The following is a 23,160-nucleotide window of genomic DNA, read 5'->3' on the forward strand; positions in this document are numbered from 1 at the left end:
AGGGGTAGGTGATGGCTATGTCGTGGGCCAAAACTTCTGTGGCTGTTGAGTTCTACTCCTTTCATCCACGTAGGCGTCTTCTCTCTCTCTCTCTCTCTCTCTCTCTCTCTCTCTCTCTCTCTCTCTCTCTCTCTCTCTCTCTCTCTCTCTGCCTCACCCGCGTGGACTGCTGCTGCTATACTCTCCACCAACATACACCCTTGTGGTGAGCACTACGGGATGACCCCTTGCCCCTTAGCACAATGGTAAGAGCTTAGAATTTGTAGACAGGAACGTTAGACGAGAATATTAGGTAGAAACAGTAGATAGAAGTAGTGAGTAGAAGCATTTTTGCGAGGAGCATTAAAGTTGAAGTAGAAGGTTTGGAACATAAGGTAGACACTTGGGGTAGAAGTAGATGGTAGGAACATGTATTCTACTTTCCTTGATTGCATTACAAATGCAACATTGAAAGTCCAAAATGCTTCGAGGCTTGGCATGTTAATGGTGCAATACTATTTTTCTTAAATTTTTGAATGTATTTAGAAAAATACATTAAAAATATCTAAGTTCATATCAAGTTTAGACCAGAATATCACATGAGTACAGTCAAATATTTCTCTTGTTATATTTTTCCCTCATTGTAATGCCACGATGTTTGTAAACAAGAGAACTATTGCATGAAATTCAAAGATCATGAATAGAAATTCAAAGATCATGAACAGAAATTCAAAGATCATGAACAGAGATACAAAGATCATGAACAGAGATACAAAGATCATGAACAGAGATACAAAGATCATGAACAGAGATACAAAGATCTCATGAACAGAGATACAAAGATCATGAACGGAGATAATGATAGGGTAATTTTGGCCCCCTTGTTATTGATAGGGTAATTACGGCCCCCTTGTCACAGTTAACCAAATCTATGCTATACTTGTGTTGCTGTAGTAGTGAATTAGCGAAGATGTTAATTTTATTAACATGCAGTGAGGGTTCAGTGGTACAAGATGCCAAATATTCACGTAGGTAATATAATATATGTTGGTGTAATGGATTTAGATTACATAGGGTTGGTTGCATGGGAAAATCTACCTTTTAGGAAGGCCACTGGACAAAGAAGAGTCGAGTCTAGCCATGGGAACTTACTATTCCAAAGCACTTCACCATTTTCTGAGTACTGTGTGTAGCGCAACCTTGAAAGCTGGTGTTGTATAATGATAATGATTATATCACGTCTTCGTATATGATAGCTAACCCCCAAGATAAGTCCTTTGAATAAAAAAATATATAAAGAGATTTCCGTGAAACAGAATATTGAAAAAAAGTGTTCTAAAAAAAATGAACTTTTTGCTTACCTGGGACAATGTAGGAACTGCAAGGGGAAAGGACACAAATATCAGATTGAATTTGTATAATGTAGATACTCTATAAATGTATAAAATATCATACAGTTGCCTCTGAACCTTAGTACAGAGGAATGTCTACATAGATGGAGAATGAGATAGCTTTGATGTACGTCACAGCCATAGTTTTAATATGACTAGGTTGTGTATAATTTTGGCCACCATATCCATTTATTTTTCCCCAAAGGTCTTGAAACAATCACATAGAACTTACACAGAGAATAGGATCCACTAAACCCCAGGACAGAACTCGAACCTGTACAGAACACTTGTTATATTGGATCCTTTTCAGTGTTTTCATGGGAAGAAACATCTTTAGAATATTGCCATCCTACTAATAGAAGGATATCAGAATTTTAGGATGTTTTAAGTGACAGATCATGAACCAAACACTGCCATGAATAGGGGGTTCAAAACAAGTTAGTTTCAGACCTTTTATATGTAGGATCAGTTATTCTTCTGGGTACGCTATAGCAGCGTGAGAGACAAATGGTGTTGCTTAGATGAAACTGTATCATATATTATTCGTAAGCGGCTTCAGTGGTATAACAATTAGTCAAAATTACATCAATTTATGTTATGGGCTGCGTTTTAGGAGAGATGTTTACAATTTTATGAAGTAGATGTTCCCCTACTTCGATAATGAGAGCAGGCGAAGAGCGAAGCGTAGCCTCCCGACGTAGTGGCAAATGTCACAAGTTCATTTTCTTGTGGTCGCTTGAGAATTTCCCTCCCTCACCACCGCTGCTGTCCGTTCCTCTTCGCTGTGAGGTGGTGAGTCACGTCCCGGAGATGCGTTTGGAGCTGGCCTGGCATTAGTTGCAGGAGGCGAACGAACTGCTTTGCTCACTAAAGCACAAATCCTTCTGGGGGGGCACACACTGGGGTTGGTGTTGCTACTACGTCTTGGCGATGGAGGGTTTTGACCCGATGGCGATTCTCTTGGCGTCTTCTTCTTCGCAGTCGGGTCGTCCAGTCTGGTACCTAGGAGTGTGGGTGATGTAGATGCTTCTGGCAGGTTCTTCAAGAGGTCCATGGCTTCCAGGAACCCTGGAACCAAGGGCTTTATGGCTCCTTCGTCAGGTTGCTCCTCACGCAGACCTGTCGGCAGGAGGAAACGTCAGAAGGATGTTTATATATATATATATATATATATATAAATGTAGGCACAGAAGAGGTGGGATGGGTGATGAATGATTGAAGAGTGTATGTTAGAAAGATGTTTTGATGGCATTGAAGCTAAAGCTTAGAATAATAGGTGAGGGACACAGGTGAGGTAAATTGTGCCAAAGACGATTCATTATGAAACATAGATCATATTGGACACCAGGTCTGTGTTTGCTACATTAAACTGAAGAAGGTCTGTATAATTATTGATATAGAATATCATCATTCTCATGCTATTATGAACATAGTGGCTTGCCTGCCTTTGCCTATTTCTTTACCTGTCATTAACCCATCTATAAACACTATGCACAAGATGGAACATACGTCCTCTAACACAGTATCTCATCAATGACAAATTGTATCTATCAAGTGTAACTATAATTTTAGAATCTGTTGTGGGGGAAAAAATTAGGATTTAATTTCTTCTTACCTGACCTTACCTGATCTCTTAGAATACACAAACCCAATCCTGACCTGATAATGCAGAAGTCAGTGACCCAGCCGAGGATCCATCTCCCTCATAGGCATACGCTCGAAGGTCGTCCTTGGATGAGAGTGGGATGGAACCCCTCACACCGGCGGCTCCTCTCACTGTGAGTGGGACACTCACACCAGCTGGTGCCACTTTGGTCACTAGGAAGTTAGTGTTGACAAGAATGCTGTCTGTATGACAGCTTTCCTCCTCACATGTCACTTTCTTCCCTGATGAAGAGTTTGATATATATATATATATATATATATATATATATATATATATATATATATATATATATATATATATATATATATATATATATATATCCCTGGGGATAGGGGAGAAAGAATACTTCCCACGTATTCCCTGCGTGTCGTAGAAGGCGACTAAAAGGGGAGGGAGCGGGGGGCTGGAAATCCTCCCCTCTCACTTTTTTTTTTTTTCCAAAAGAGGGAACAGAGAAGGGGCCCAGGCGAGGATATTCCCTCAAGGGCCCAGTCCTCTGTTCTCAACGCTACCTCGCTAATGCGGGAAATGGCGAATAGTATGAAAGAAAGAAAAATATATATATATATTTATATATATATATATATATTCCTATGAGTCCACGGGGGAAAATGAAACACGAAAAGTTCCCAAGTGCACTTTTGTGTAATAATCACATCATCAGGGGAGACACATTTTCCCCGTGGACTCATAGGAATATCTTGATCACGCGCAAAATTGTGATCCTTTCCAATATATATGTACACACACACACACATACACACACACACACACACACACGTATTTTTCCATACTTATTTGCCATTTCCCGCATGCGCGAGGTAGCGTGAAGAACAGAAAACTGAGCCTTGGAAGGAAAATCCTCATATATGGACATGATATTTACATCATTATTGTGATCAGGGATAAATAGAAAGTCAGTTTTGCGATGGCCACCCCTTTTGATGGGAGTTCCCGGAGGGAACAGGCGTCATAGATATAGATAGATAGATAGATAGATAGGTTATTATTATTATCAATGTTATTATCATTATCATTATTATTATTATTATCATTATTATTATTATTATTATTATTATTATTATTATTATTATTATTATTATTATTTTATTATCATTATTATTATTATTATTATTATTATTATTATTATTATTATTATTTATTATTATCATTATTATTATTATTATTATTATTATTATTATTATTATTATTATTATCACCCAGGACATTTCTAAAGGCTCCTGCAGCTTAAGACTGTACTACTTCCATCAGCAGAGAAATGTAGACTCCTTTGGACTGAGAAGTTCTTTGATGAGATTGTATTCCCAATGATACAGCCTCACATATACCTTCCACACCACCTTATATATGATGAACAGATAAACTTCTGTGCCACACTACATCTTTGCACATGGCTTTCATTACATCCACTCATTTCACCAAACTTTTCCAATGTCGTTCTAAACGCCAACTCGTTCCTATGTACACACCACGTCTGTGTTATCAGCAGCAGCCCTTTGAAATACTCAGTCCATCTCTTATCTATACCACCTTTTATCATTTATGACATTATCTGCTTTTCCTGTCGTTGCCCCAATTTGATATACTGCTCTCACTTTATTCACCTCCTGCTGAAATAGTTTTCACTTGTACTCCTCTCAATCACTCACTCTTCTTCCCTGAAGATGCTGTTCATACACATCACTTTCTACATCAATGGCAAGTCAACTTCCTCATTCCACTGTGCAGTACCCATTCTCATGTGTGTGTGAGTGTGTGGGTGGGTGGATGGGTGGGTGTAAGGACAATAGACAATACAATAGACCATTTACCTCTTTGGAGTGGCACTGGGTGGATGGGTGGAAGCTGGAATCTTAAACATTGGAGTAATGTTTTACGGTGGGCGTCGCCTGTGCTCGCCTGCCCCGTGTGGTTCCTGGTCATTAGCTCCACCACTGTGCCTCCCTCGTCACCCTGCGCCCTTACCTCACCTCCCTGGGCGTCGTCCCACAGACGGCGGAGCTTCAGGGAGACAAGGATGCCTACCACCACTGGTGAAAAAGGGAGAACGAAGGGGGATAAGTGGTAGTGGAAGGAAACTTGTGAATGCTGTGATGTCGAAGATAGCTGCATGATTCGAGTGTATTTCTGTCAACTTAGACTTTGCATGTGAGGAATATACGTGTGTGCATTTCTGTCGACATAGACTTTGCATGTGAGGGACATACTTGTGTGCATTTCTGTCAACATAGACTTTGCATGTGAACAACATATGTATATATACATGAGTGCCTGGGAATGTGTGGTGTAGAGGTATATACATAGGAATCATTCCCTTGTTAGATTATTAGTTTATTTCTGGTGTCATGAAACCTCTCTCTCTCTCTGCACTTCTTAGAAGCAAGTTGAATACACTTGGAATTCCACTATTTTCAGATGGATTTTCATTCTTGGAAATTACTATCACAATTTATGCTTTCTCTGTATTGCTGTACATGTGTATTCTCGCTTTTTTTTCTATGTGGGATAACTATGTGTGAATATGATATGCTGCTAGGAACCTATATGTGTTTGTACTTCATTTTATGGAATTAGAATTTGGTGTGTGTGTGTGTGTGTGTGTGTGTGTGTGTGTGTGTGTGTGTGTGTGTGTGTGTGCCAAAACTTCCCATTCCTGTGTACTGGTTCCCTAAATGCGATTATTCACTGTATAAAATTTTCGCACTACATAACCCCCCCCCCACCCCCTCATGAAACGAGCGATGGGTGTATTTCATTAATTAAATCATATAGTATACATATATCAATGCTGATCTGAGCATTGATATAAGAACCTGTATATATTACACATTTTGGTGCACATATATATGTATATTCCTATGAGTCCACGGGGAAAATGAAACACGAAAAGTTCCCAAGTGCACTTTCGTGTAATAATCACATCATCAGGGGAGACACAAGAGAGAAATATAACAGTCAGTTGATATACATCGAAGAGACGAAGCTAGGACGCCATTTGGTAAACATGTGATATATATATATATATATATATATATATATATATATATATATATATATATATATATATATATATATATATATGACAGGACCAAGTCTGTATCATAGTGATTAAAATCATTGTCTTCAAAACTTAACCTGGAACATAAGTATACAAAAACCTCTCAGGTATAGTTAGTTAAGTAACCCCAGAAGCCATTTTTTATGGGGGGAGCCGTTTTTAATGGGGGGAGCCGTTTTTTATGGGAGGGAGCCGTTTTTAATGGGGGGAGCCGTTTTTTATGAGGGAGCCGTTTTTTATGGGGAGCCGTTTTTTATGGGAGCCTTTTTTATGGGGGCCGTTTTTTATGTGGGAGTCTTTTTTTATGGGGGAGCCGTTTTTTATGGGGGAGCCGTTTTTTATGGGGGAGCCGTTTTTTATGGGGAGTAGTTTTTTATGGGGAGGAGACTTTTTTATGGGGGAGACTTTTTTATGGGGGAGCCTTTTTTATGGGGGGTTGGAGACGTTTTTTATGGGGTATTTTTGGAGCTACGAGTATGCGCTTCGCGTTGGAGCTGGGTAATGTTTTCTTCTTATTTTTTCTCTCTCTCAAATGTTGGCAGTTTTCCAAGTGTAGTGGACGTGTTTTATGAGCTAACCATCTTTAAATGTGTCTGTGATTATTATTTCTCTTCATTTTGGTGAAGGACATATTTGTTTTATTAGTTTTTGATGGTTCTTATGTTCGTTTATTCACTTGTTTTTATTTATATTTTTGTTGTTAGTTTTTGTGTACGTGTTCTTTGAGGTTGTAGACTTAATTGTTGTATTGAGTTTGGATTGTTTTGATGTGTATGGTTTGTCCAATACATACAGATATGATAGATGTAATTTTAGTCGACGATAAAGGTGATAAATAATTATTATTTATCATTCTTGTTACAGCCTATACATAATGTATGAATTATTTCCCCCAAACTCAACTAGAGAATGAGTACAAAAAGTCGGACCTGATATAGATGCGTGTACTGCATGGTTAACGTGTTATTGTTGAATAAAAACGTATGTATTAGTGAAGGGGGGGGGGGGGCATCATAGATGAACAGGGGGGGGGGGGCAGACATCATGTAGAAGAACAGACAAGTTCTTCATTGTTTCAAATTGTTCATGTGGGAGGGAAATCTCAAGCATTTTTTCATAACACGAAGGGTTCCCTTTTTTATTCATGGCTGTTTTGGAATATGGCGACGCCTGGTTTTCTACAAGGCTTTTATATATAAAGTCCCTTAGGTGCCCCAGCAACATTTGAGAGACCTTACCCAGCAGGAGGAGCGAGACTGTGAGGGCTGCGATGGCTATAGGGGCTGCGAAAGGGTAGCCCTCTGTGGCGAGATCGCCCCACTGGCAATGCTGGCCTGTGTACCCGGGCCGGCACACGCACTCGAACCCGGGTCGCAGGTCGTAGCAGGTGCCTCCGTGGAGACAGGGTCGCCACTGGCACTCGTCCACGTCCTCACAGATGGCGTCCACCAGCTGCCGCCCAACCCCACACCTAGGGGGGGGGGTTGTGGAATGGTTATGACTTTGCTCGACTTGTGGGGTTATGGCCCAGTTGTGAATATGAGAACTGGTTTGATGTTGTGGATTTTGTGATACCATTTCTTTTACCATGAAAAAAAAAAGATATATTTGAAGACTTAAGAAAAAGGATTTTATACACAGATTGACGTATTTTGACGTAACTTTAAGAGGTTTATGAATATGTTAACATTAACATAACTCTCTCTGGATGGATAAATGTCAGGTTTAACTTTTTTTTTAATGAAATCGTCTGTGTTTGAAAGGACGTCACGCGGGGTCGAGGTGAAGATGTGGAGAGGGAAACGAGGACCCACCTGCAGGTGGCCTGGCCCCAGGTGGAGACGCAGGAGAGAGGCGGGGCGCAGGTGGTGTTGAGGCAGGCGTCCGGGGCGGTGCAGCCCGACTCCAGACCCTGCCAGGTGGTGACCTGGCCCCAGCTGGTGCTGTTCACGGCGGGAGGTAGTGGCAGAGGTCGCCCAGATACACGGAGGTCATCAATGCAACCTGAAGGGCGGGACAGAAATACGTGAATGTCATGTCTTCTGCTCCGCCTTACTGTTTTGGTACACTGATCTAGGGCATACAATAGGGTGGGTGAGGGGGCGAAGGTTCTGGGAGCACTGAAGAATGTTTGGAGAGAACCGTTATCTGAAAGGGCAAAAAAATTGGGTATGTTTGAAGGAATGGAAGTTTCAACGATATTGTATGGTTGTGAAGTACGGGTTATAGATAGGGTTGTACGGAGGAGGGTGGATGTGTTGGAAATGAAATGTTTGAGGACAATATGTGGTGTGAGGTGTTATTAAGTAATGGAAGGGTAAGAGAGATATGTGGTAATAAGAAGAGTGTGGTTGAGAGAGAGCAGAAGAGGGTGTGCTAAAATGGTTTGGACATATGGAGGGAAAGAGTGAGGAAAGATTGACAGTGAGAATATATGTCAGAGGTGGAGGGAGCAAGGAAAACGGGGAGACTGTATTGAAGATGGAAGGATGGAGTGAAAAAGATTTTGAACGGTGGGCGCGAGAACATGCAGGAGGGTGAAAGGCATGCACGGGATAGAGTGAATTGGAACGATGTGGTATACAGGGGTCGACGTGCTGTTAGTGGGCTGGACCAGGTCACGTAAAGCGTCCGGGGTAAACCATGGAAAGGTCTGTGTGTGTGGGGGGGGGGGAGGGGCTGGATGTGGATAGGGAGCTGTGGTTTCGGTGCATTACACACGACAGACGGCGATCAAGTATGAAAATGTCCTATATTACGTTGGAGAGAGAGAGAGAGAGAGAGAGAGAGAGAGAGAGAGAGAGAGAGAGAGAGAGAGAGAGAGAGAGAGAGAGAAGGGGCGTATCCCTCACTATTATTCAGGTCATTGTGGACGCCGACCAGCCTCGCGTCCTCGAACTCGGGCAGGCCGCCCACCGTCGCCCCCTCGCTCTGATGTAGGCCCAGGTTGGCGGGCGGCTCCACGACCATTCCTTCGTCAGCGGGCGTTGCCAGAGACTCGTTGCGCCGCCAGTCGTCACCGTCGTCCACGCTGACCACCAGGCTGCCTCCGTGGCGCTCCGCCCTCACCGTATGCCACGCCCCGTCGCCTAAGGGGCGTCCCTCCACGCACACCGTCCGCGACGCCCGCCCCGCCCATGACACGGACGCGCACGCCACGCCTTCCCGAAGCTGCAATAGGAGTGTGAGGGGGGAAACAACGCACTTTTGGAACTATATAGAAGGTTATATAGACTATAACAAGAGCGCTATAGCACCAGAGAAGCTCTCTATATTGCGGAATATATATATATATATATATATATATATATATATATATATATATATATATAGGGTTATAGACTCTATATCACATGGACGCGCCACAATGTACGACAACTTACGTAGATCGTGAAAGCAGAGGTGTGTTGGTGGGTTGTTGCCAGACGTAGGAGGAGCCCGTGACGCGGGCCGCGCGTCCGCACCCGCAGCTGCGCCCTCACCGCCTGCGGCCTGGTCGTCAGCGCCACCTTCAGGTACGAGGATGGCATCATTATCATTATCATTATCATTATCATTATCATTATCATTATCATTATCATTATCATTATCATTATCATTATCATTATCATTATCATTATCATTATCATTATCATTATCATTATCATTATCATTATCATTATCATTATCATTATCATTATCATTATCATTATCATTATCATTATCATTATCATTATCATTATCATTATCATTATCATTATCATTATCATTATCATTATCATTATCATTATCATTATCATTATCATTATCATTATCATTATCATTATCATTATCATTATCATTATCATTATCATTATCATTATCATTATCATTATCATTATCATTATCATTATCATTATCATTATCATTATCATTATCATTATCATTATCATTATCATTATCATTATCATTATCATTATCATTATCATTATCATTATCATTATCATTATCATTATCATTATCATTATCATTATCATTATCATTATCATTATCATTATCATTATCATTATCATTATCATTATCATTATCATTATCATTATCATTATCATTATCATTATCATTATCATTATCATTATCATTATCATTATCATTATCATTATCATTATCATTATCATTATCATTATCATTATCATTATCATTATCATTATCATTATCATTATCATTATCATTATCATTATCATTATCATTATCATTATCATTATCATTATCATTATCATTATCATTATCATTATCATTATCATTATCATTATCATTATCATTATCATTATCATTATCATTATCATTATCATTATCATTATCATTATCATTATCATTATCATTATCATTATCATTATCATTATCATTATCATTATCATTATCATTATCATTATCATTATCATTATCATTATCATTATCATTATCATTATCATTATCATTATCATTATCATTATCATTATCATTATCATTATCATTATCATTATCATTATCATTATCATTATCATTATCATTATCATTATCATTATCATTATCATTATCATTATCATTATCATTATCATTATCATTATCATTATCATTATCATTATCATTATCATTATCATTATCATTATCATTATCATTATCATTATCATTATCATTATCATTATCATTATCATTATCATTATCATTATCATTATCATTATCATTATCATTATCATTATCATTATCATTATCATTATCATTATCATTATCATTATCATTATCATTATCATTATCATTATCATTATCATTATCATTATCATTATCATTATCATTATCATTATCATTATCATTATCATTATCATTATCATTATCATTATCATTATCATTATCATTATCATTATCATTATCATTATCATTATCATTATCATTATCATTATCATTATCATTATCATTATCATTATCATTATCATTATCATTATCATTATCATTATCATTATCATTATCATTATCATTATCATTATCATTATCATTATCATTATCATTATCATTATCATTATCATTATCATTATCATTATCATTATCATTATCATTATCATTATCATTATCATTATCATTATCATTATCATTATCATTATCATTATCATTATCATTATCATTATCATTATCATTATCATTATCATTATCATTATCATTATCATTATCATTATCATTATCATTATCATTATCATTATCATTATCATTATCATTATCATTATCATTATCATTATCATTATCATTATCATTATCATTATCATTATCATTATCATTATCATTATCATTATCATTATCATTATCATTATCATTATCATTATCATTATCATTATCATTATCATTATCATTATCATTATCATTATCATTATCATTATCATTATCATTATCATTATCATTATCATTATCATTATCATTATCATTATCATTATCATTATCATTATCATTATCATTATCATTATCATTATCATTATCATTATCATTATCATTATCATTATCATTATCATTATCATTATCATTATCATTATCATTATCATTATCATTATCATTATCATTATCATTATCATTATCATTATCATTATCATTATCATTATCATTATCATTATCATTATCATTATCATTATCATTATCATTATCATTATCATTATCATTATCATTATCATTATCATTATCATTATCATTATCATTATCATTATCATTATCATTATCATTATCATTATCATTATCATTATCATTATCATTATCATTATCATTATCATTATCATTATCATTATCATTATCATTATCATTATCATTATCATTATCATTATCATTATCATTATCATTATCATTATCATTATCATTATCATTATCATTATCATTATCATTATCATTATCATTATCATTATCATTATCATTATCATTATCATTATCATTATCATTATCATTATCATTATCATTATCATTATCATTATCATTATCATTATCATTATCATTATCATTATCATTATCATTATCATTATCATTATCATTATCATTATCATTATCATTATCATTATCATTATCATTATCATTATCATTATCATTATCATTATCATTATCATTATCATTATCATTATCATTATCATTATCATTATCATTATCATTATCATTATCATTATCATTATCATTATCATTATCATTATCATTATCATTATCATTATCATTATCATTATCATTATCATTATCATTATCATTATCATTATCATTATCATTATCATTATCATTATCATTATCATTATCATTATCATTATCATTATCATTATCATTATCATTATCATTATCATTATCATTATCATTATCATTATCATTATCATTATCATTATCATTATCATTATCATTATCATTATCATTATCATTATCATTATCATTATCATTATCATTATCATTATCATTATCATTATCATTATCATTATCATTATCATTATCATTATCATTATCATTATCATTATCATTATCATTATCATTATCATTATCATTATCATTATCATTATCATTATCATTATCATTATCATTATCATTATCATTATCATTATCATTATCATTATCATTATCATTATCATTATCATTATCATTATCATTATCATTATCATTATCATTATCATTATCATTATCATTATCATTATCATTATCATTATCATTATCATTATCATTATCATTATCATTATCATTATCATTATCATTATCATTATCATTATCATTATCATTATCATTATCATTATCATTATCATTATCATTATCATTATCATTATCATTATCATTATCATTATCATTATCATTATCATTATCATTATCATTATCATTATCATTATCATTATCATTATCATTATCATTATCATTATCATTATCATTATCATTATCATTATCATTATCATTATCATTATCATTATCATTATCATCATTATCATCATCATCATCATCATTATCATTATCATTATCATCATTATTCCACCTACAACAATCGCTGTCGCTCCCCCTCTACCATCAACTCTCACATTCTTTTATCCTCATAGACAGACGAACAGACAGACAGAAGTAAAGACAGACAGACAGGCATGCAGATATATAGACAGACAGACAGAGACAAATAGATATATAGACAGGCAGACGGACAGACCGCCATACAGACAGACTGCCATACAGACAGACTGCCATACAGATAGACAGAAAGACAGGCAGACAGAAATATAGACAGACAGATAGACAGATAGACAGAGAGACAGAGAGACTCACTTGCAGTGGTGGAGCAGTGGAAGCGCGCGTGGCAGCTGAGAACTGGTGGTGGAGTGGTGGCTGCTGGGCCGACCCTGGCTCCTCCTCCTCCAGCACCTCCTCCTCCAGCAGCTCCTCCTCCAGCAGCGCCACCTGCAGGTGGGTCTTCTCCTCCAGCTGTGACATAGATAGAGACACTCACGTTTTGGGCGAATGGCAATGTTTCTTTCTTTTTTATATTGGAATAATTAAGTAATTGTTATTTCCTTCTTCATTATTATTATTATTATTATTATTATTATTATTATTATTATTATTATTATTATTATTGATCGCCGTTTCCCGCGTCAGCGAGGTAGCGCCAGGAAACAGACGAAGGATTGGCCCATCCCACTCATATACATATACATAAACATATTATCATTATGATTATTATCATTATTTAATGAATCGACCCATATTCCTATTTATCTATCTATCTATATCTATCTATCTATCTATCTATCTATCTATCTAGTAGAATCCTATGTGTACTGGTGTAGGGGAAGGGGCTCTGTGTACTGGTGTAGGAGAAGGGGCTCTGTGTACTGGTGTAAGGGAAGGGGGTCCTATGTACTGGTGTATGGGAAGGGGCTCTGTGTTCTGGTGTAGGGGAACGGGCTCTGTGTACTGGTGTAGGGGAAGGGGCTCTGTGTACTGGTGTAGGGGAAGGGGCTCTGTGTACTGGTGTAGGGGAAGGGGCTCTGTGTATTGGTGTAGGGGAAGGGGCTCTGTGTACTGGTGTAGGGGAAGGGGTCCTGTGTACTGGTGTAAGGGAAGGGGCTTTTATGTACAGGCGTAGAACAGAAGACCCTGTGTACTAGTGTAGGGCAGAGGGCCCTGTGTCCCAGTGTAGGGCAGAGGGCCCTGTGTCCCAGTGTAGGGCAGAGGGCCCTGTGCCCCAGTGTAGGGCAGAGGGCCCTGTGTCCCAGTGTAGGGCAGAGGGCCCTGTGCCCCAGTGTAGGGCAGAGGGCCCTGTGTCCCAGTGTAGGGCAGAGGGCCCTGTGTCCCAGTGTAGGGCAGAGGGGCTCCGTTGTAGAGCAAGGGGCCCCGTTGTAGAGCAAGGGGCCCCGTTGTAGAACAGGGGGCCCTGTGTAGCAACACCGTCGAACCCTCACCTGTGGAGAATGTAGCGCCAAGAGTCCCTGTAGCTTAACGGGGTCCATAAACCCACCATGATCTTCCCTCACGCTCACCCAGACACAGGTTGAGGGCGGGGCGTCCTTGGCTGGCAGGCGCACGGGCGCTGGGGACTTGAGAGCGGCGGGGACATGGGTGCCGTCGGGGCTGGAGTCCCCACTGCTGGGGGCCGAGATGCGACGGTGTGGTAGCGAGGACGTCGTCGGCCCGTCTGTAGGAGTAGCAGCGGGCGGTGTGGGGCTTGTGGTAGCGTCGTGGCGGTGTGGTGTGGACGTGTGTTCGCCGCTTGGCGCGGGCGGTGAGGGGCTTGTGGTAGATTCAAGGGTCGAAGGTTCTCCCGGCTGTAGTGAGGGTGGGTGGCGTCCGTAGACGCTCACTACCTCTACCGTGTGACCCTCCTTTCCTACGACACTTTCCACAGCCTCCAGCAGTCGGCCCAGCCCTCCGCCACCCTCCTGCACCGTCAGGAGAAATCGGGTAGTCAAACCAGGACATCAAATGGCTGGGAACCACCAATCAAGTGACGTATGAACCATACAGCATTTCCTAGACCCCCTAACAATTACCAGGAATAAAAAATTACTGATTTTTTTTATACTGACCTCAGGCGTCCATCCCCTGGTGAGGTCTGTGGGCGTGGTGGGCGTGAGGGTGATGGGCGTGGCGTGGGCCAGGGCCTCTGGGCTCAGCGCCCTCACCTTCACCGTCACATTGGCTGGTACATCACTCTGACCCCAGACAGCGTCGCTGACGGCAAAGTGTAGCTCGTACCTGAAAGACGTAAAAAAAGGTTATAGCGTCGCAATGCGTCGTACGACGCATTTTTATGATTGGGGTCTGTCAAAAAGAGGACGACAACAGGGAAAATGTTAAAAAAAAAAAAAAAAAACGGTGTGTGTGTGTGTGTGTGTGTGTGTGTGTGTGTGTGTGTGTGTGTGTGTGTGTAGACTTCACTTGGACAGTACCGTTAACGGCGCACCGCGGTAACCTGCCCTGGTGGAGCTGGCTGGATGGTACACCACGGTACACCACTATGGTACTCACCTACCCTGGCTGGATGGTACACCATGGTACACCACTATGGTACTCACCTACCCTGGCTGGATGGTACACCACTATGGTACTCACCTGCCCTGGCTGGATGGTACACCACGGTACACCACTATGGTACTCACCTGCCCTGGATGGACGGTACACCACGGTACACCAGTATGGTACTCACCTACCCTGGCTGGATGGTACACCATGGTACACCACTATGGTACTCACCTACCCTGGCTGGACGGTACACCACGGTACACCGCCACGGTACTCACCTACCCTGGCTGGATGGTACACCACTATGGTACTCACCTACCCTGGCCGGATGGTACACCACGGTACACCACTATGGTACTCACCTACCCTGGCTGGATGGTACACCACGGTACACCACTATGGTACTCACCTACCCTGGCTGGACGGTACACCACGGTACACCACTATGGTACTCACCTACCCTGGCGGAGGTGGGTGGAGGCGTGGAGGGCACCGTCCTCCGGGCGGAGGGAGAAGAGTGGGTGCGGGGCGCCCCTCCAGCGGAAGGTCTTGTCCCCCAGGTCCCAGTCGTCCGGGTCCTCCACATACACCCGCCCCAAGGGCGCGTCCGAGACCCCACCCTGCGCAGGAGGGGAGGGTACAAACCAATAACCCACATCCCATTTTCTTTTGCACGTCTCATTATTTTTCCTTCCGCCGCGTCTCATTTTCTTTTACACGTCTCATTTTTCTTTCGCATCTCATTTTTTCTTTGACACCTTATGTTCTTTCGCATCCCATTTTCTTTCACATCTCATTTCCTTTCACATCCTCTCGCATCTCATTTTCTTTTACATCTCATTTTCTTTTATATCTCATTTTCTTTCACATCTCATTTTCTTTCGCATCCCATTCTACAGTGTACCGATCAGAGAAGTCACATGAATATATATATATTGGCTAGATTATATTTTGCTAGTAATTTTGTAATAATTTGGATCGATAATTTGCATCTATAAAGAATAATCAATTACAGGATTTTGTTTGGTATAAAAAAAGAAATGCCAGTAATTGTAAATTGGGTTGATATATGATGGACCATTTTCTATTTTTTTTTTTCGGAAGGGGATATGTGGAGGGTGAAAGGCATGCGCGGGATAGAGTGAATTGGAACGATGTGGTATACGGAGATCGACGTGCAGTCAGTGGACTGAACCAGGGCCTGTGAAACGTCCTGGGTAAACCATGGAAAGGTCTGTTGGGGGGTATCTGGATGTGGTGGACAGGGAGCTGTGGTTTCGGTGCATTACACATGGCAGCTAGAGACTTGAGTGTGAACGAATGTGGTGGCTTTTCTTCGCCTGTTCCTGGCGCTACCTCGCAAAATACGGGAAACGGCGATCAAATATGAAATGTATATTTAGGGTGAACATTTTCTTTTTCTTTTTAGCATCAGTGGAACAAAACTTGATTATTTAAATGGAAGGTTTTGTGTACTGTAATGTGTCCACGCACACACACACACACACACACACACACACACACACACACACACACACACACACACATAGACACATACACACATAGACACACACTCTCTCTCTCTCTCTCTCTCTCTCTCTCTCTCTCTCTCTCTCTCACACACACACACACACACACACACACACACACACACACACACACACACACACTCTCTCTCTATCTCACACACACACACTCTCTCTATCACACACACACACACACACACACACACACACACACACACAACACACACACACACACACACACTCAAACACTCAGAGAGAGAGAGAGAGAGAGAGAGAGAGAGAGAGAGAGAGAGAGAGAGAGAGAGAGAGAGAGAGAGAGCCACCTACCTGTGTCGTGCAGAGGTGGACGGTCTTGGTCGCTGGCATCATGGGGTTGTCGTTGATATCGTCCACCACGACGGAGACGGTGGTGGTGGACGACACCCCGCCAGCGTCGCCCACGACTACACCGACACCCAGCTCACGCACCTGCTCGCGGTCCAGCGCGCCCACGGTCCACAGCTCAGCCCCTCCCCGACCGCTGTCCAGGTCTGGTGGGGAGGAGGAGACGGGAGGAGGGAAGAGGAGGAGGAGACGGGAGGAGGGAAGAGGAGAGGAGGAGACGGGAGGAGGGGAGGAGGAGAGGGGAGAAGGAGACGGGAGGAGGGGAGGAGGAGAGGAGGGAGGGGGGAAGAGACGGGAGGAGGGGAGGAAAACGGGAGGAGGGAGGGGACGGAGGAGGGAGAGAGAGGGGACGGGAGGAGGGATAGACGGAGGAGCGAGGAGGAGGGAAGAGGAGAGGAGGAGAGGGGGAGGGGATGCGTAGGAGCGGGAGGAGGGAGAAGGAGGATGGGATAGACTGTAGGATGGACTCAGACTACAATTGAGACGGGAGGAGGAAAAGACACCGGGAGAGGCACACGGACAGACGTGAGGTGACAGAGCTAACCTTTCTAATCGGGCTCCCTCATTGCTTGCTCTTTCCTGATACTCTAGCCTTCTGCTTCTCTCGCGCCCACCTTGCTAGTCTGCCCTTTATGTTCGTATGTTGTACGGCGTTCTCTTCTGTCACTTTAGACCTGTTCTGGGCCCATACGACTCCTCCGTGACGTACGTTGCGCCCATAGTCGGAGACGGGTTTCGTCGACTCGGAACTCACAGGATACCGCAGTTAAACCAAACACATAAGAATTACTATATGAAAGATTGAAAAAAAATAGATACTTCAGGATAAACAGGGATTACATACGACAAACTGATTACATTATTATAAGGAATTTTTGAAAAATAGATTTTCTTTAGGTTATACAGGGATTACGACAAACTGAATTACATTTAGGTTATACAGGAATTACATTGAAAAATGTACGTGTGTGTGTGGTGTGTGTGTGTGTGTGTGTGTGTGTGTGTAATTTCTACTCACGGGGGTCAAATGAGAGTGAGATGTGGGCGAGGACGTGGGCGGGGTTGGTGGGCGCCAGGGAGAAGGTGAAGGGCGGGCCGTGGCCCAGCGCCCACACGTCGCTGTCCGTGGCCGTCAGCACGCCCAGTAACGTAGGGGCGCCGCCCTCCGCCACGTGCAGTACCGTGGGCGGCAGGAGGCGCGGGGCGCAGTCGTTCACGTCTGTCACTGTGATGGTCAGGGTGGCGGTGGCCGTGAGGGGCGGCGCCCCGCGGTCCACCCCGATCACTCGGGCCACGCCCACCGCCCCTCCTTCAGGAGCCTCGCGGTCCAGGCTGCGCAGGAGGCTCACGCCCCCGCCCGCGTCCACCGTCAGGGCGCCCCAGCCTCCAGTCACCTGGTAGTCCACCTCTTGGGCGCCGCCCTGTGGCATACCATCGCAAAAAAATGGAATCATTATGAACCAAATGAAATGGACGGCAAAATATCCATTGCCTTAAAAGCAAGGCAAAAAAGGATATTTTACCGTCCATTTAACGCGGCAATAAATGATAGAAAAAAAAGTAATTAGGTTTATTATCTCGAATCGAAACTTAAAACCAAAATTTAAATTTGTCTCGAAGGAAAATCCACTTTAAATAGATTTAAGGGTCAATAACCACTTAAAAACTTAAAGACATAAATTCTGTCTTCTTAATTATGTCCTTCATCGTCTAGAACATAATTAAACCCTGATCATTATACATAGTAAGTGATTTAATGGTCAAACAACTAGTTCATGGCCATTAACCCGAAATCCCTAATGTATGAATAATAATTATATTAATAATAATAATAATAATAATAATAATAATAATAATAATATTGATTAATAATAATAATAATAATAATAATAATGATAATAATAATAATAATGATAATAATCATAATAATAATAATAATAATAATAATAATAATAATGATAATAATAATGATAATAATCATAATAATAATAATAGTAATAATAATAATAATCATAATAATAATAATAATAATAATAATAATGATAATAATCATAATAATAATAATAATAATAATAATAATAATAATAATAATAATGATAATAATCATAATAATAATAATAATAATAATAATAATAATAATAATAATGATAATGATAAAAAGATGCATTGTATTTTGACGTACAGTAAACTACTTTAACGATCAAACTGCAGCATCACCAGCCCTTACTATGCCCCAGCCAGCCAATCACAGGCCTCAAAACAAAACTGGAACAAGCCATTAGGCTTATTCTCGTCTGCTCCTAGTTAAGTTAGACCACAAAACTCACTCCTAACTACATCTGGGGTATTATTTACCTCTTCGTAAAATCATAATATTTTTGCTTTCCGTATTTCCTTTGCGTATTTCCTTTGCGTATTTTCTTTTGCGTATTTCCTTTGCGTATTTCCTTTTGCGTATTTCCTTTGCGTATTTCCTTTGCGTATTTCCTTTGCGTATTTCCTTTGCGTATTTTCTTTGCGTATTTCTTATATTCAAATTATACCAGTCATTGGAACACCCCCCTACCCCCCTTTCCCCCGCAGGAGGTTTTGAATGACCCCCTTCCCCCCCCCCCCCCCTTTTCAACAGGCCCATAGTAACGACCCCTCCCTCCCCCCCCCACTCCCTAATTATCATAACCGAAGCTTAATTACGGTAATTACAATATCATTCTCCAAGACCCGACATACTTAAAACCGATTTAGGTAACATTTTTTTTAAGGCATTTAAAAAAAAACGCGAATAACGCACGTCTTTTTTTTTTTAAGTAACGCAATGATGTCATTTCAATGTTAATTATCAAGTGCTGATGATTACCACTAACGACCAGTTAACATATTGTTAATATTAACAGCTCCTCCATCTACAATTTCTCACAAGATTGGATAGATTTAAGTAGACAGACATTTAAAAAAAAATCCAATTTTTTAAAGAAATAGTTTTTTAAAAATTTAGGCTTCGTCTTTCGCTGGCCAGCAGGCAGCAAAGGACGTTTAATTTCCAGGGAAAGATTTCTAGCCTTGTTGACCATTTTATTACACAAATTAATATATAAATTAAGATAATTTTTATATATATAATTATTTTTTTTCAGGTTAAGCAGCCTAGGGTATATGAGGGTCCCTTATCTCACACCAGATGTGCTAGGTAAGTGTGTCTCACTTTTAGTTAAGTGTTTAAGTGTCTTTTTTTTATTTATTTAAGTAACGGGACCTTATACATTGTGGAGTCTTATAGAATTACTTTTGGAATGGTGGATTTTATCTAATTACATTAAGACTTGGGGCTGCCTGATTGGGATCAAATTGTCTTATCTTACGATTAATGAAAATTTAAAGTTAATTAGTAAAATATATGACAAAATTAACATTAATTTGAAATTTAACTGAAAAAATTTATATTATTAAGGTTGCGTGTGTGTGTGTGTGTATATCTGCTTGCTGGGAGGATTGTTCGCTGGGTGTGTTTGCTTCCTCTCACCCATATCCAGAGAATATGGCAAACACACTCAGCGAACACTTTCCCAGCGCAGAACGTCGCCGCGCGATCATAACAATCATTTAATTGAAAAAAGAAAAGAAAAAACGTCCAAAAAAAAGTCCCAAAATATTTCATTTCGGCTGCTAGAGAAGTTAGGCAAAGTTCTATAGGTTTTGTTGTTGATATCTTTAAATGCGTCTCTCTCTCTCTCTCTCTCTCTCTCTCTCTCTCTCTCTCTCTCTCTCTCTCTCTCTCTCTCTCTCTCTCTCTCTCTCACTTACTCTTTCCACAACTGATTTAACATTTTCCCTCATCTTCGGATCCATTGCCACTTCAAAAATAGAAAAAAAAAACAAAAGAATGACCCGGTTATGTGTCCCCCTCGATTCAGTTATCATTTTCATCAATAAATCTCCATTTAATAAGAAATTCTAGTAGCCTCCAAAATTAATACGGTCGTGGCACTACGATATATATATATATATATATATATATATATATATATATATATATATATTTCTTTCTTTTTTTCAAAGTTACTTAAAGCTACTTTAGGATAAGGTAAGTACGTAGTTTTCAATTATTCTAATTACCACTTATAATTTGTTAAGTAACTTATAATGTATTTATGGTCTTCCGTTGTGTGTACTTGTCAATACATAAGTTTTTATTAATGTCTAAGTGCGGGTTTTTATATCAGTTTTGTGTCATGGATGTAACAATTGGTTCATAATTAAATAGGTATTGAATTAGGATGTGCTGGGCCTCGCCCGGTCACGGAGCTTAAGCGACCGTGAGTGTGTGGGTTTCTGTGCCTTATCTAACTATGATATACTTCATCAGGAACTGATAAGATGAAGTTAATATATTTTTTTTTAATCATCCTTTTATTCCCGAGGTCTTTGATAGGTCATCTTAATTTGTGATATAGTTTACGCGATCTGTCCCCGCTAGAGAGAGAGAGAGAGAGAGAGAGAGAAAGAGAGAGAGAGAGAGAGAGAGAGAGAGAGAGAGAGAGAGAGAGAGAGAGAGAGAGAGAGAGAAATTTTATATGCCTTGAAGTGCCCCGTTAAACGCTCGTTGAACTGCCGGCATTTACCGTCTAAATGGCGATTTTATTCCATCCGTCCATTTACCAACTTACCAATAAATTTTTTTATGTATCCCTTACACTGAAGTAATTAGTATCCATCCAGTGAGGGACCCCATCCCCTTGATTCTTCCCTATATCTTTTTATCTTTTTTGTTAGCCTCTGATAGGGTAAGTGTCAAAGGCTTTCTGGCCACTGATAGGGGTAAGTGTCAAAGGCTTTCTGGCCAGTTCAAAATCGCACACAGGCTTCCAATCCCCCTTTTTTGGACATAGATGGAGCTCACTTTCCCGTGGAAATCAAGGAGACTACTCAGGCATGCCCTTTTCGAAAGCATGTCCTTTGTAAAAGGAGTCGTATGTATATATATATATATATATATATATATATATATATATATATATATATATATATATATATATATATATATATATATATGTGTGTGTGTGTGTGTGTGTGTGTGTGTGTTTACGTAATTGTAATAACCTATTTTGCAGTTTAAATAGAGGAACATTAACACTCTGTGTGCCTTACCTCGGTATGTGTATGTGTGGGTATATGTATGTGTTGTACCTTAATTCTCGAGTCCAATATCCTATATCCTTGATAATCAAAGCAGGCAACCCCCTTACCCCTTTACCCTTGCCTAACCCGCCTGGGGGAGGACTGACGGAGTGGCTCTGCGTATCACAACGCGATCTAAATGACCCCCTCCTCCCGGAGGCAGATAACCTGAACCAGTAGGAGGCTGAGGGGTCAGATCCGGCAGGGGATAGTGCTTGATTTACGACCTTAAAGCGTACGCCCGTGTAACACTGTCTTTACCAAATTTAAAGTTACCCATACTTTGGCAGGTGTGTGTGTGTGTGTGTGTGTGTGTGTGTGTGGCTGAAGGGTGCGTCAAAGGGGGAGGAGGGAGAGACGCCCTTGTGACGCTACCGGATACGCCTCTCTTTCGGTCCACCCCGGCTGACGAACGGACCAGAGAGAGTGGGTGGGGGATGAAGGGTGTGTCTGCTGGTGCTGAACGTGTGATGTGAGCGTCATTGTTACGTCATGGATGGGATATGAGCGTCATTGTTTCGTCATGGATAT

General features: G+C 39.9%; 1 protein-coding gene across 1 annotated transcript in view; it reads right to left on the minus strand.

Annotated features, from left to right (window-relative positions):
• Positions 1-1,381: 1,381 nt before the first annotated feature.
• LOC139757493 (uncharacterized) overlaps positions 1,382-23,160 on the minus strand; it is a 48,651-nt gene continuing 26,872 nt past the window's right edge. Inside the window, exons 11-23 of the mRNA XM_071678006.1 lie at positions 18,473-18,875; positions 17,398-17,600; positions 16,001-16,164; positions 15,109-15,277; positions 14,485-14,961; positions 13,349-13,504; positions 9,499-9,645; positions 8,968-9,286; positions 7,930-8,119; positions 7,354-7,586; positions 4,869-5,087; positions 3,030-3,257; positions 1,382-2,489 (exon numbers count right to left, since the gene is read on the minus strand). Of these exons, the coding sequence (XP_071534107.1) occupies positions 2,089-2,489; positions 3,030-3,257; positions 4,869-5,087; positions 7,354-7,586; positions 7,930-8,119; positions 8,968-9,286; positions 9,499-9,645; positions 13,349-13,504; positions 14,485-14,961; positions 15,109-15,277; positions 16,001-16,164; positions 17,398-17,600; positions 18,473-18,875 (3,309 nt within the window). The 3' untranslated portion in view covers positions 1,382-2,088. The remainder of the gene's footprint in view (positions 2,490-3,029; positions 3,258-4,868; positions 5,088-7,353; positions 7,587-7,929; positions 8,120-8,967; positions 9,287-9,498; positions 9,646-13,348; positions 13,505-14,484; positions 14,962-15,108; positions 15,278-16,000; positions 16,165-17,397; positions 17,601-18,472; positions 18,876-23,160) is intronic.

Source organism: Panulirus ornatus, chromosome 27 (genome assembly GCF_036320965.1).
Source record: "Panulirus ornatus isolate Po-2019 chromosome 27, ASM3632096v1, whole genome shotgun sequence".
NCBI lineage: Eukaryota > Metazoa > Arthropoda > Malacostraca > Decapoda > Palinuridae > Panulirus > Panulirus ornatus.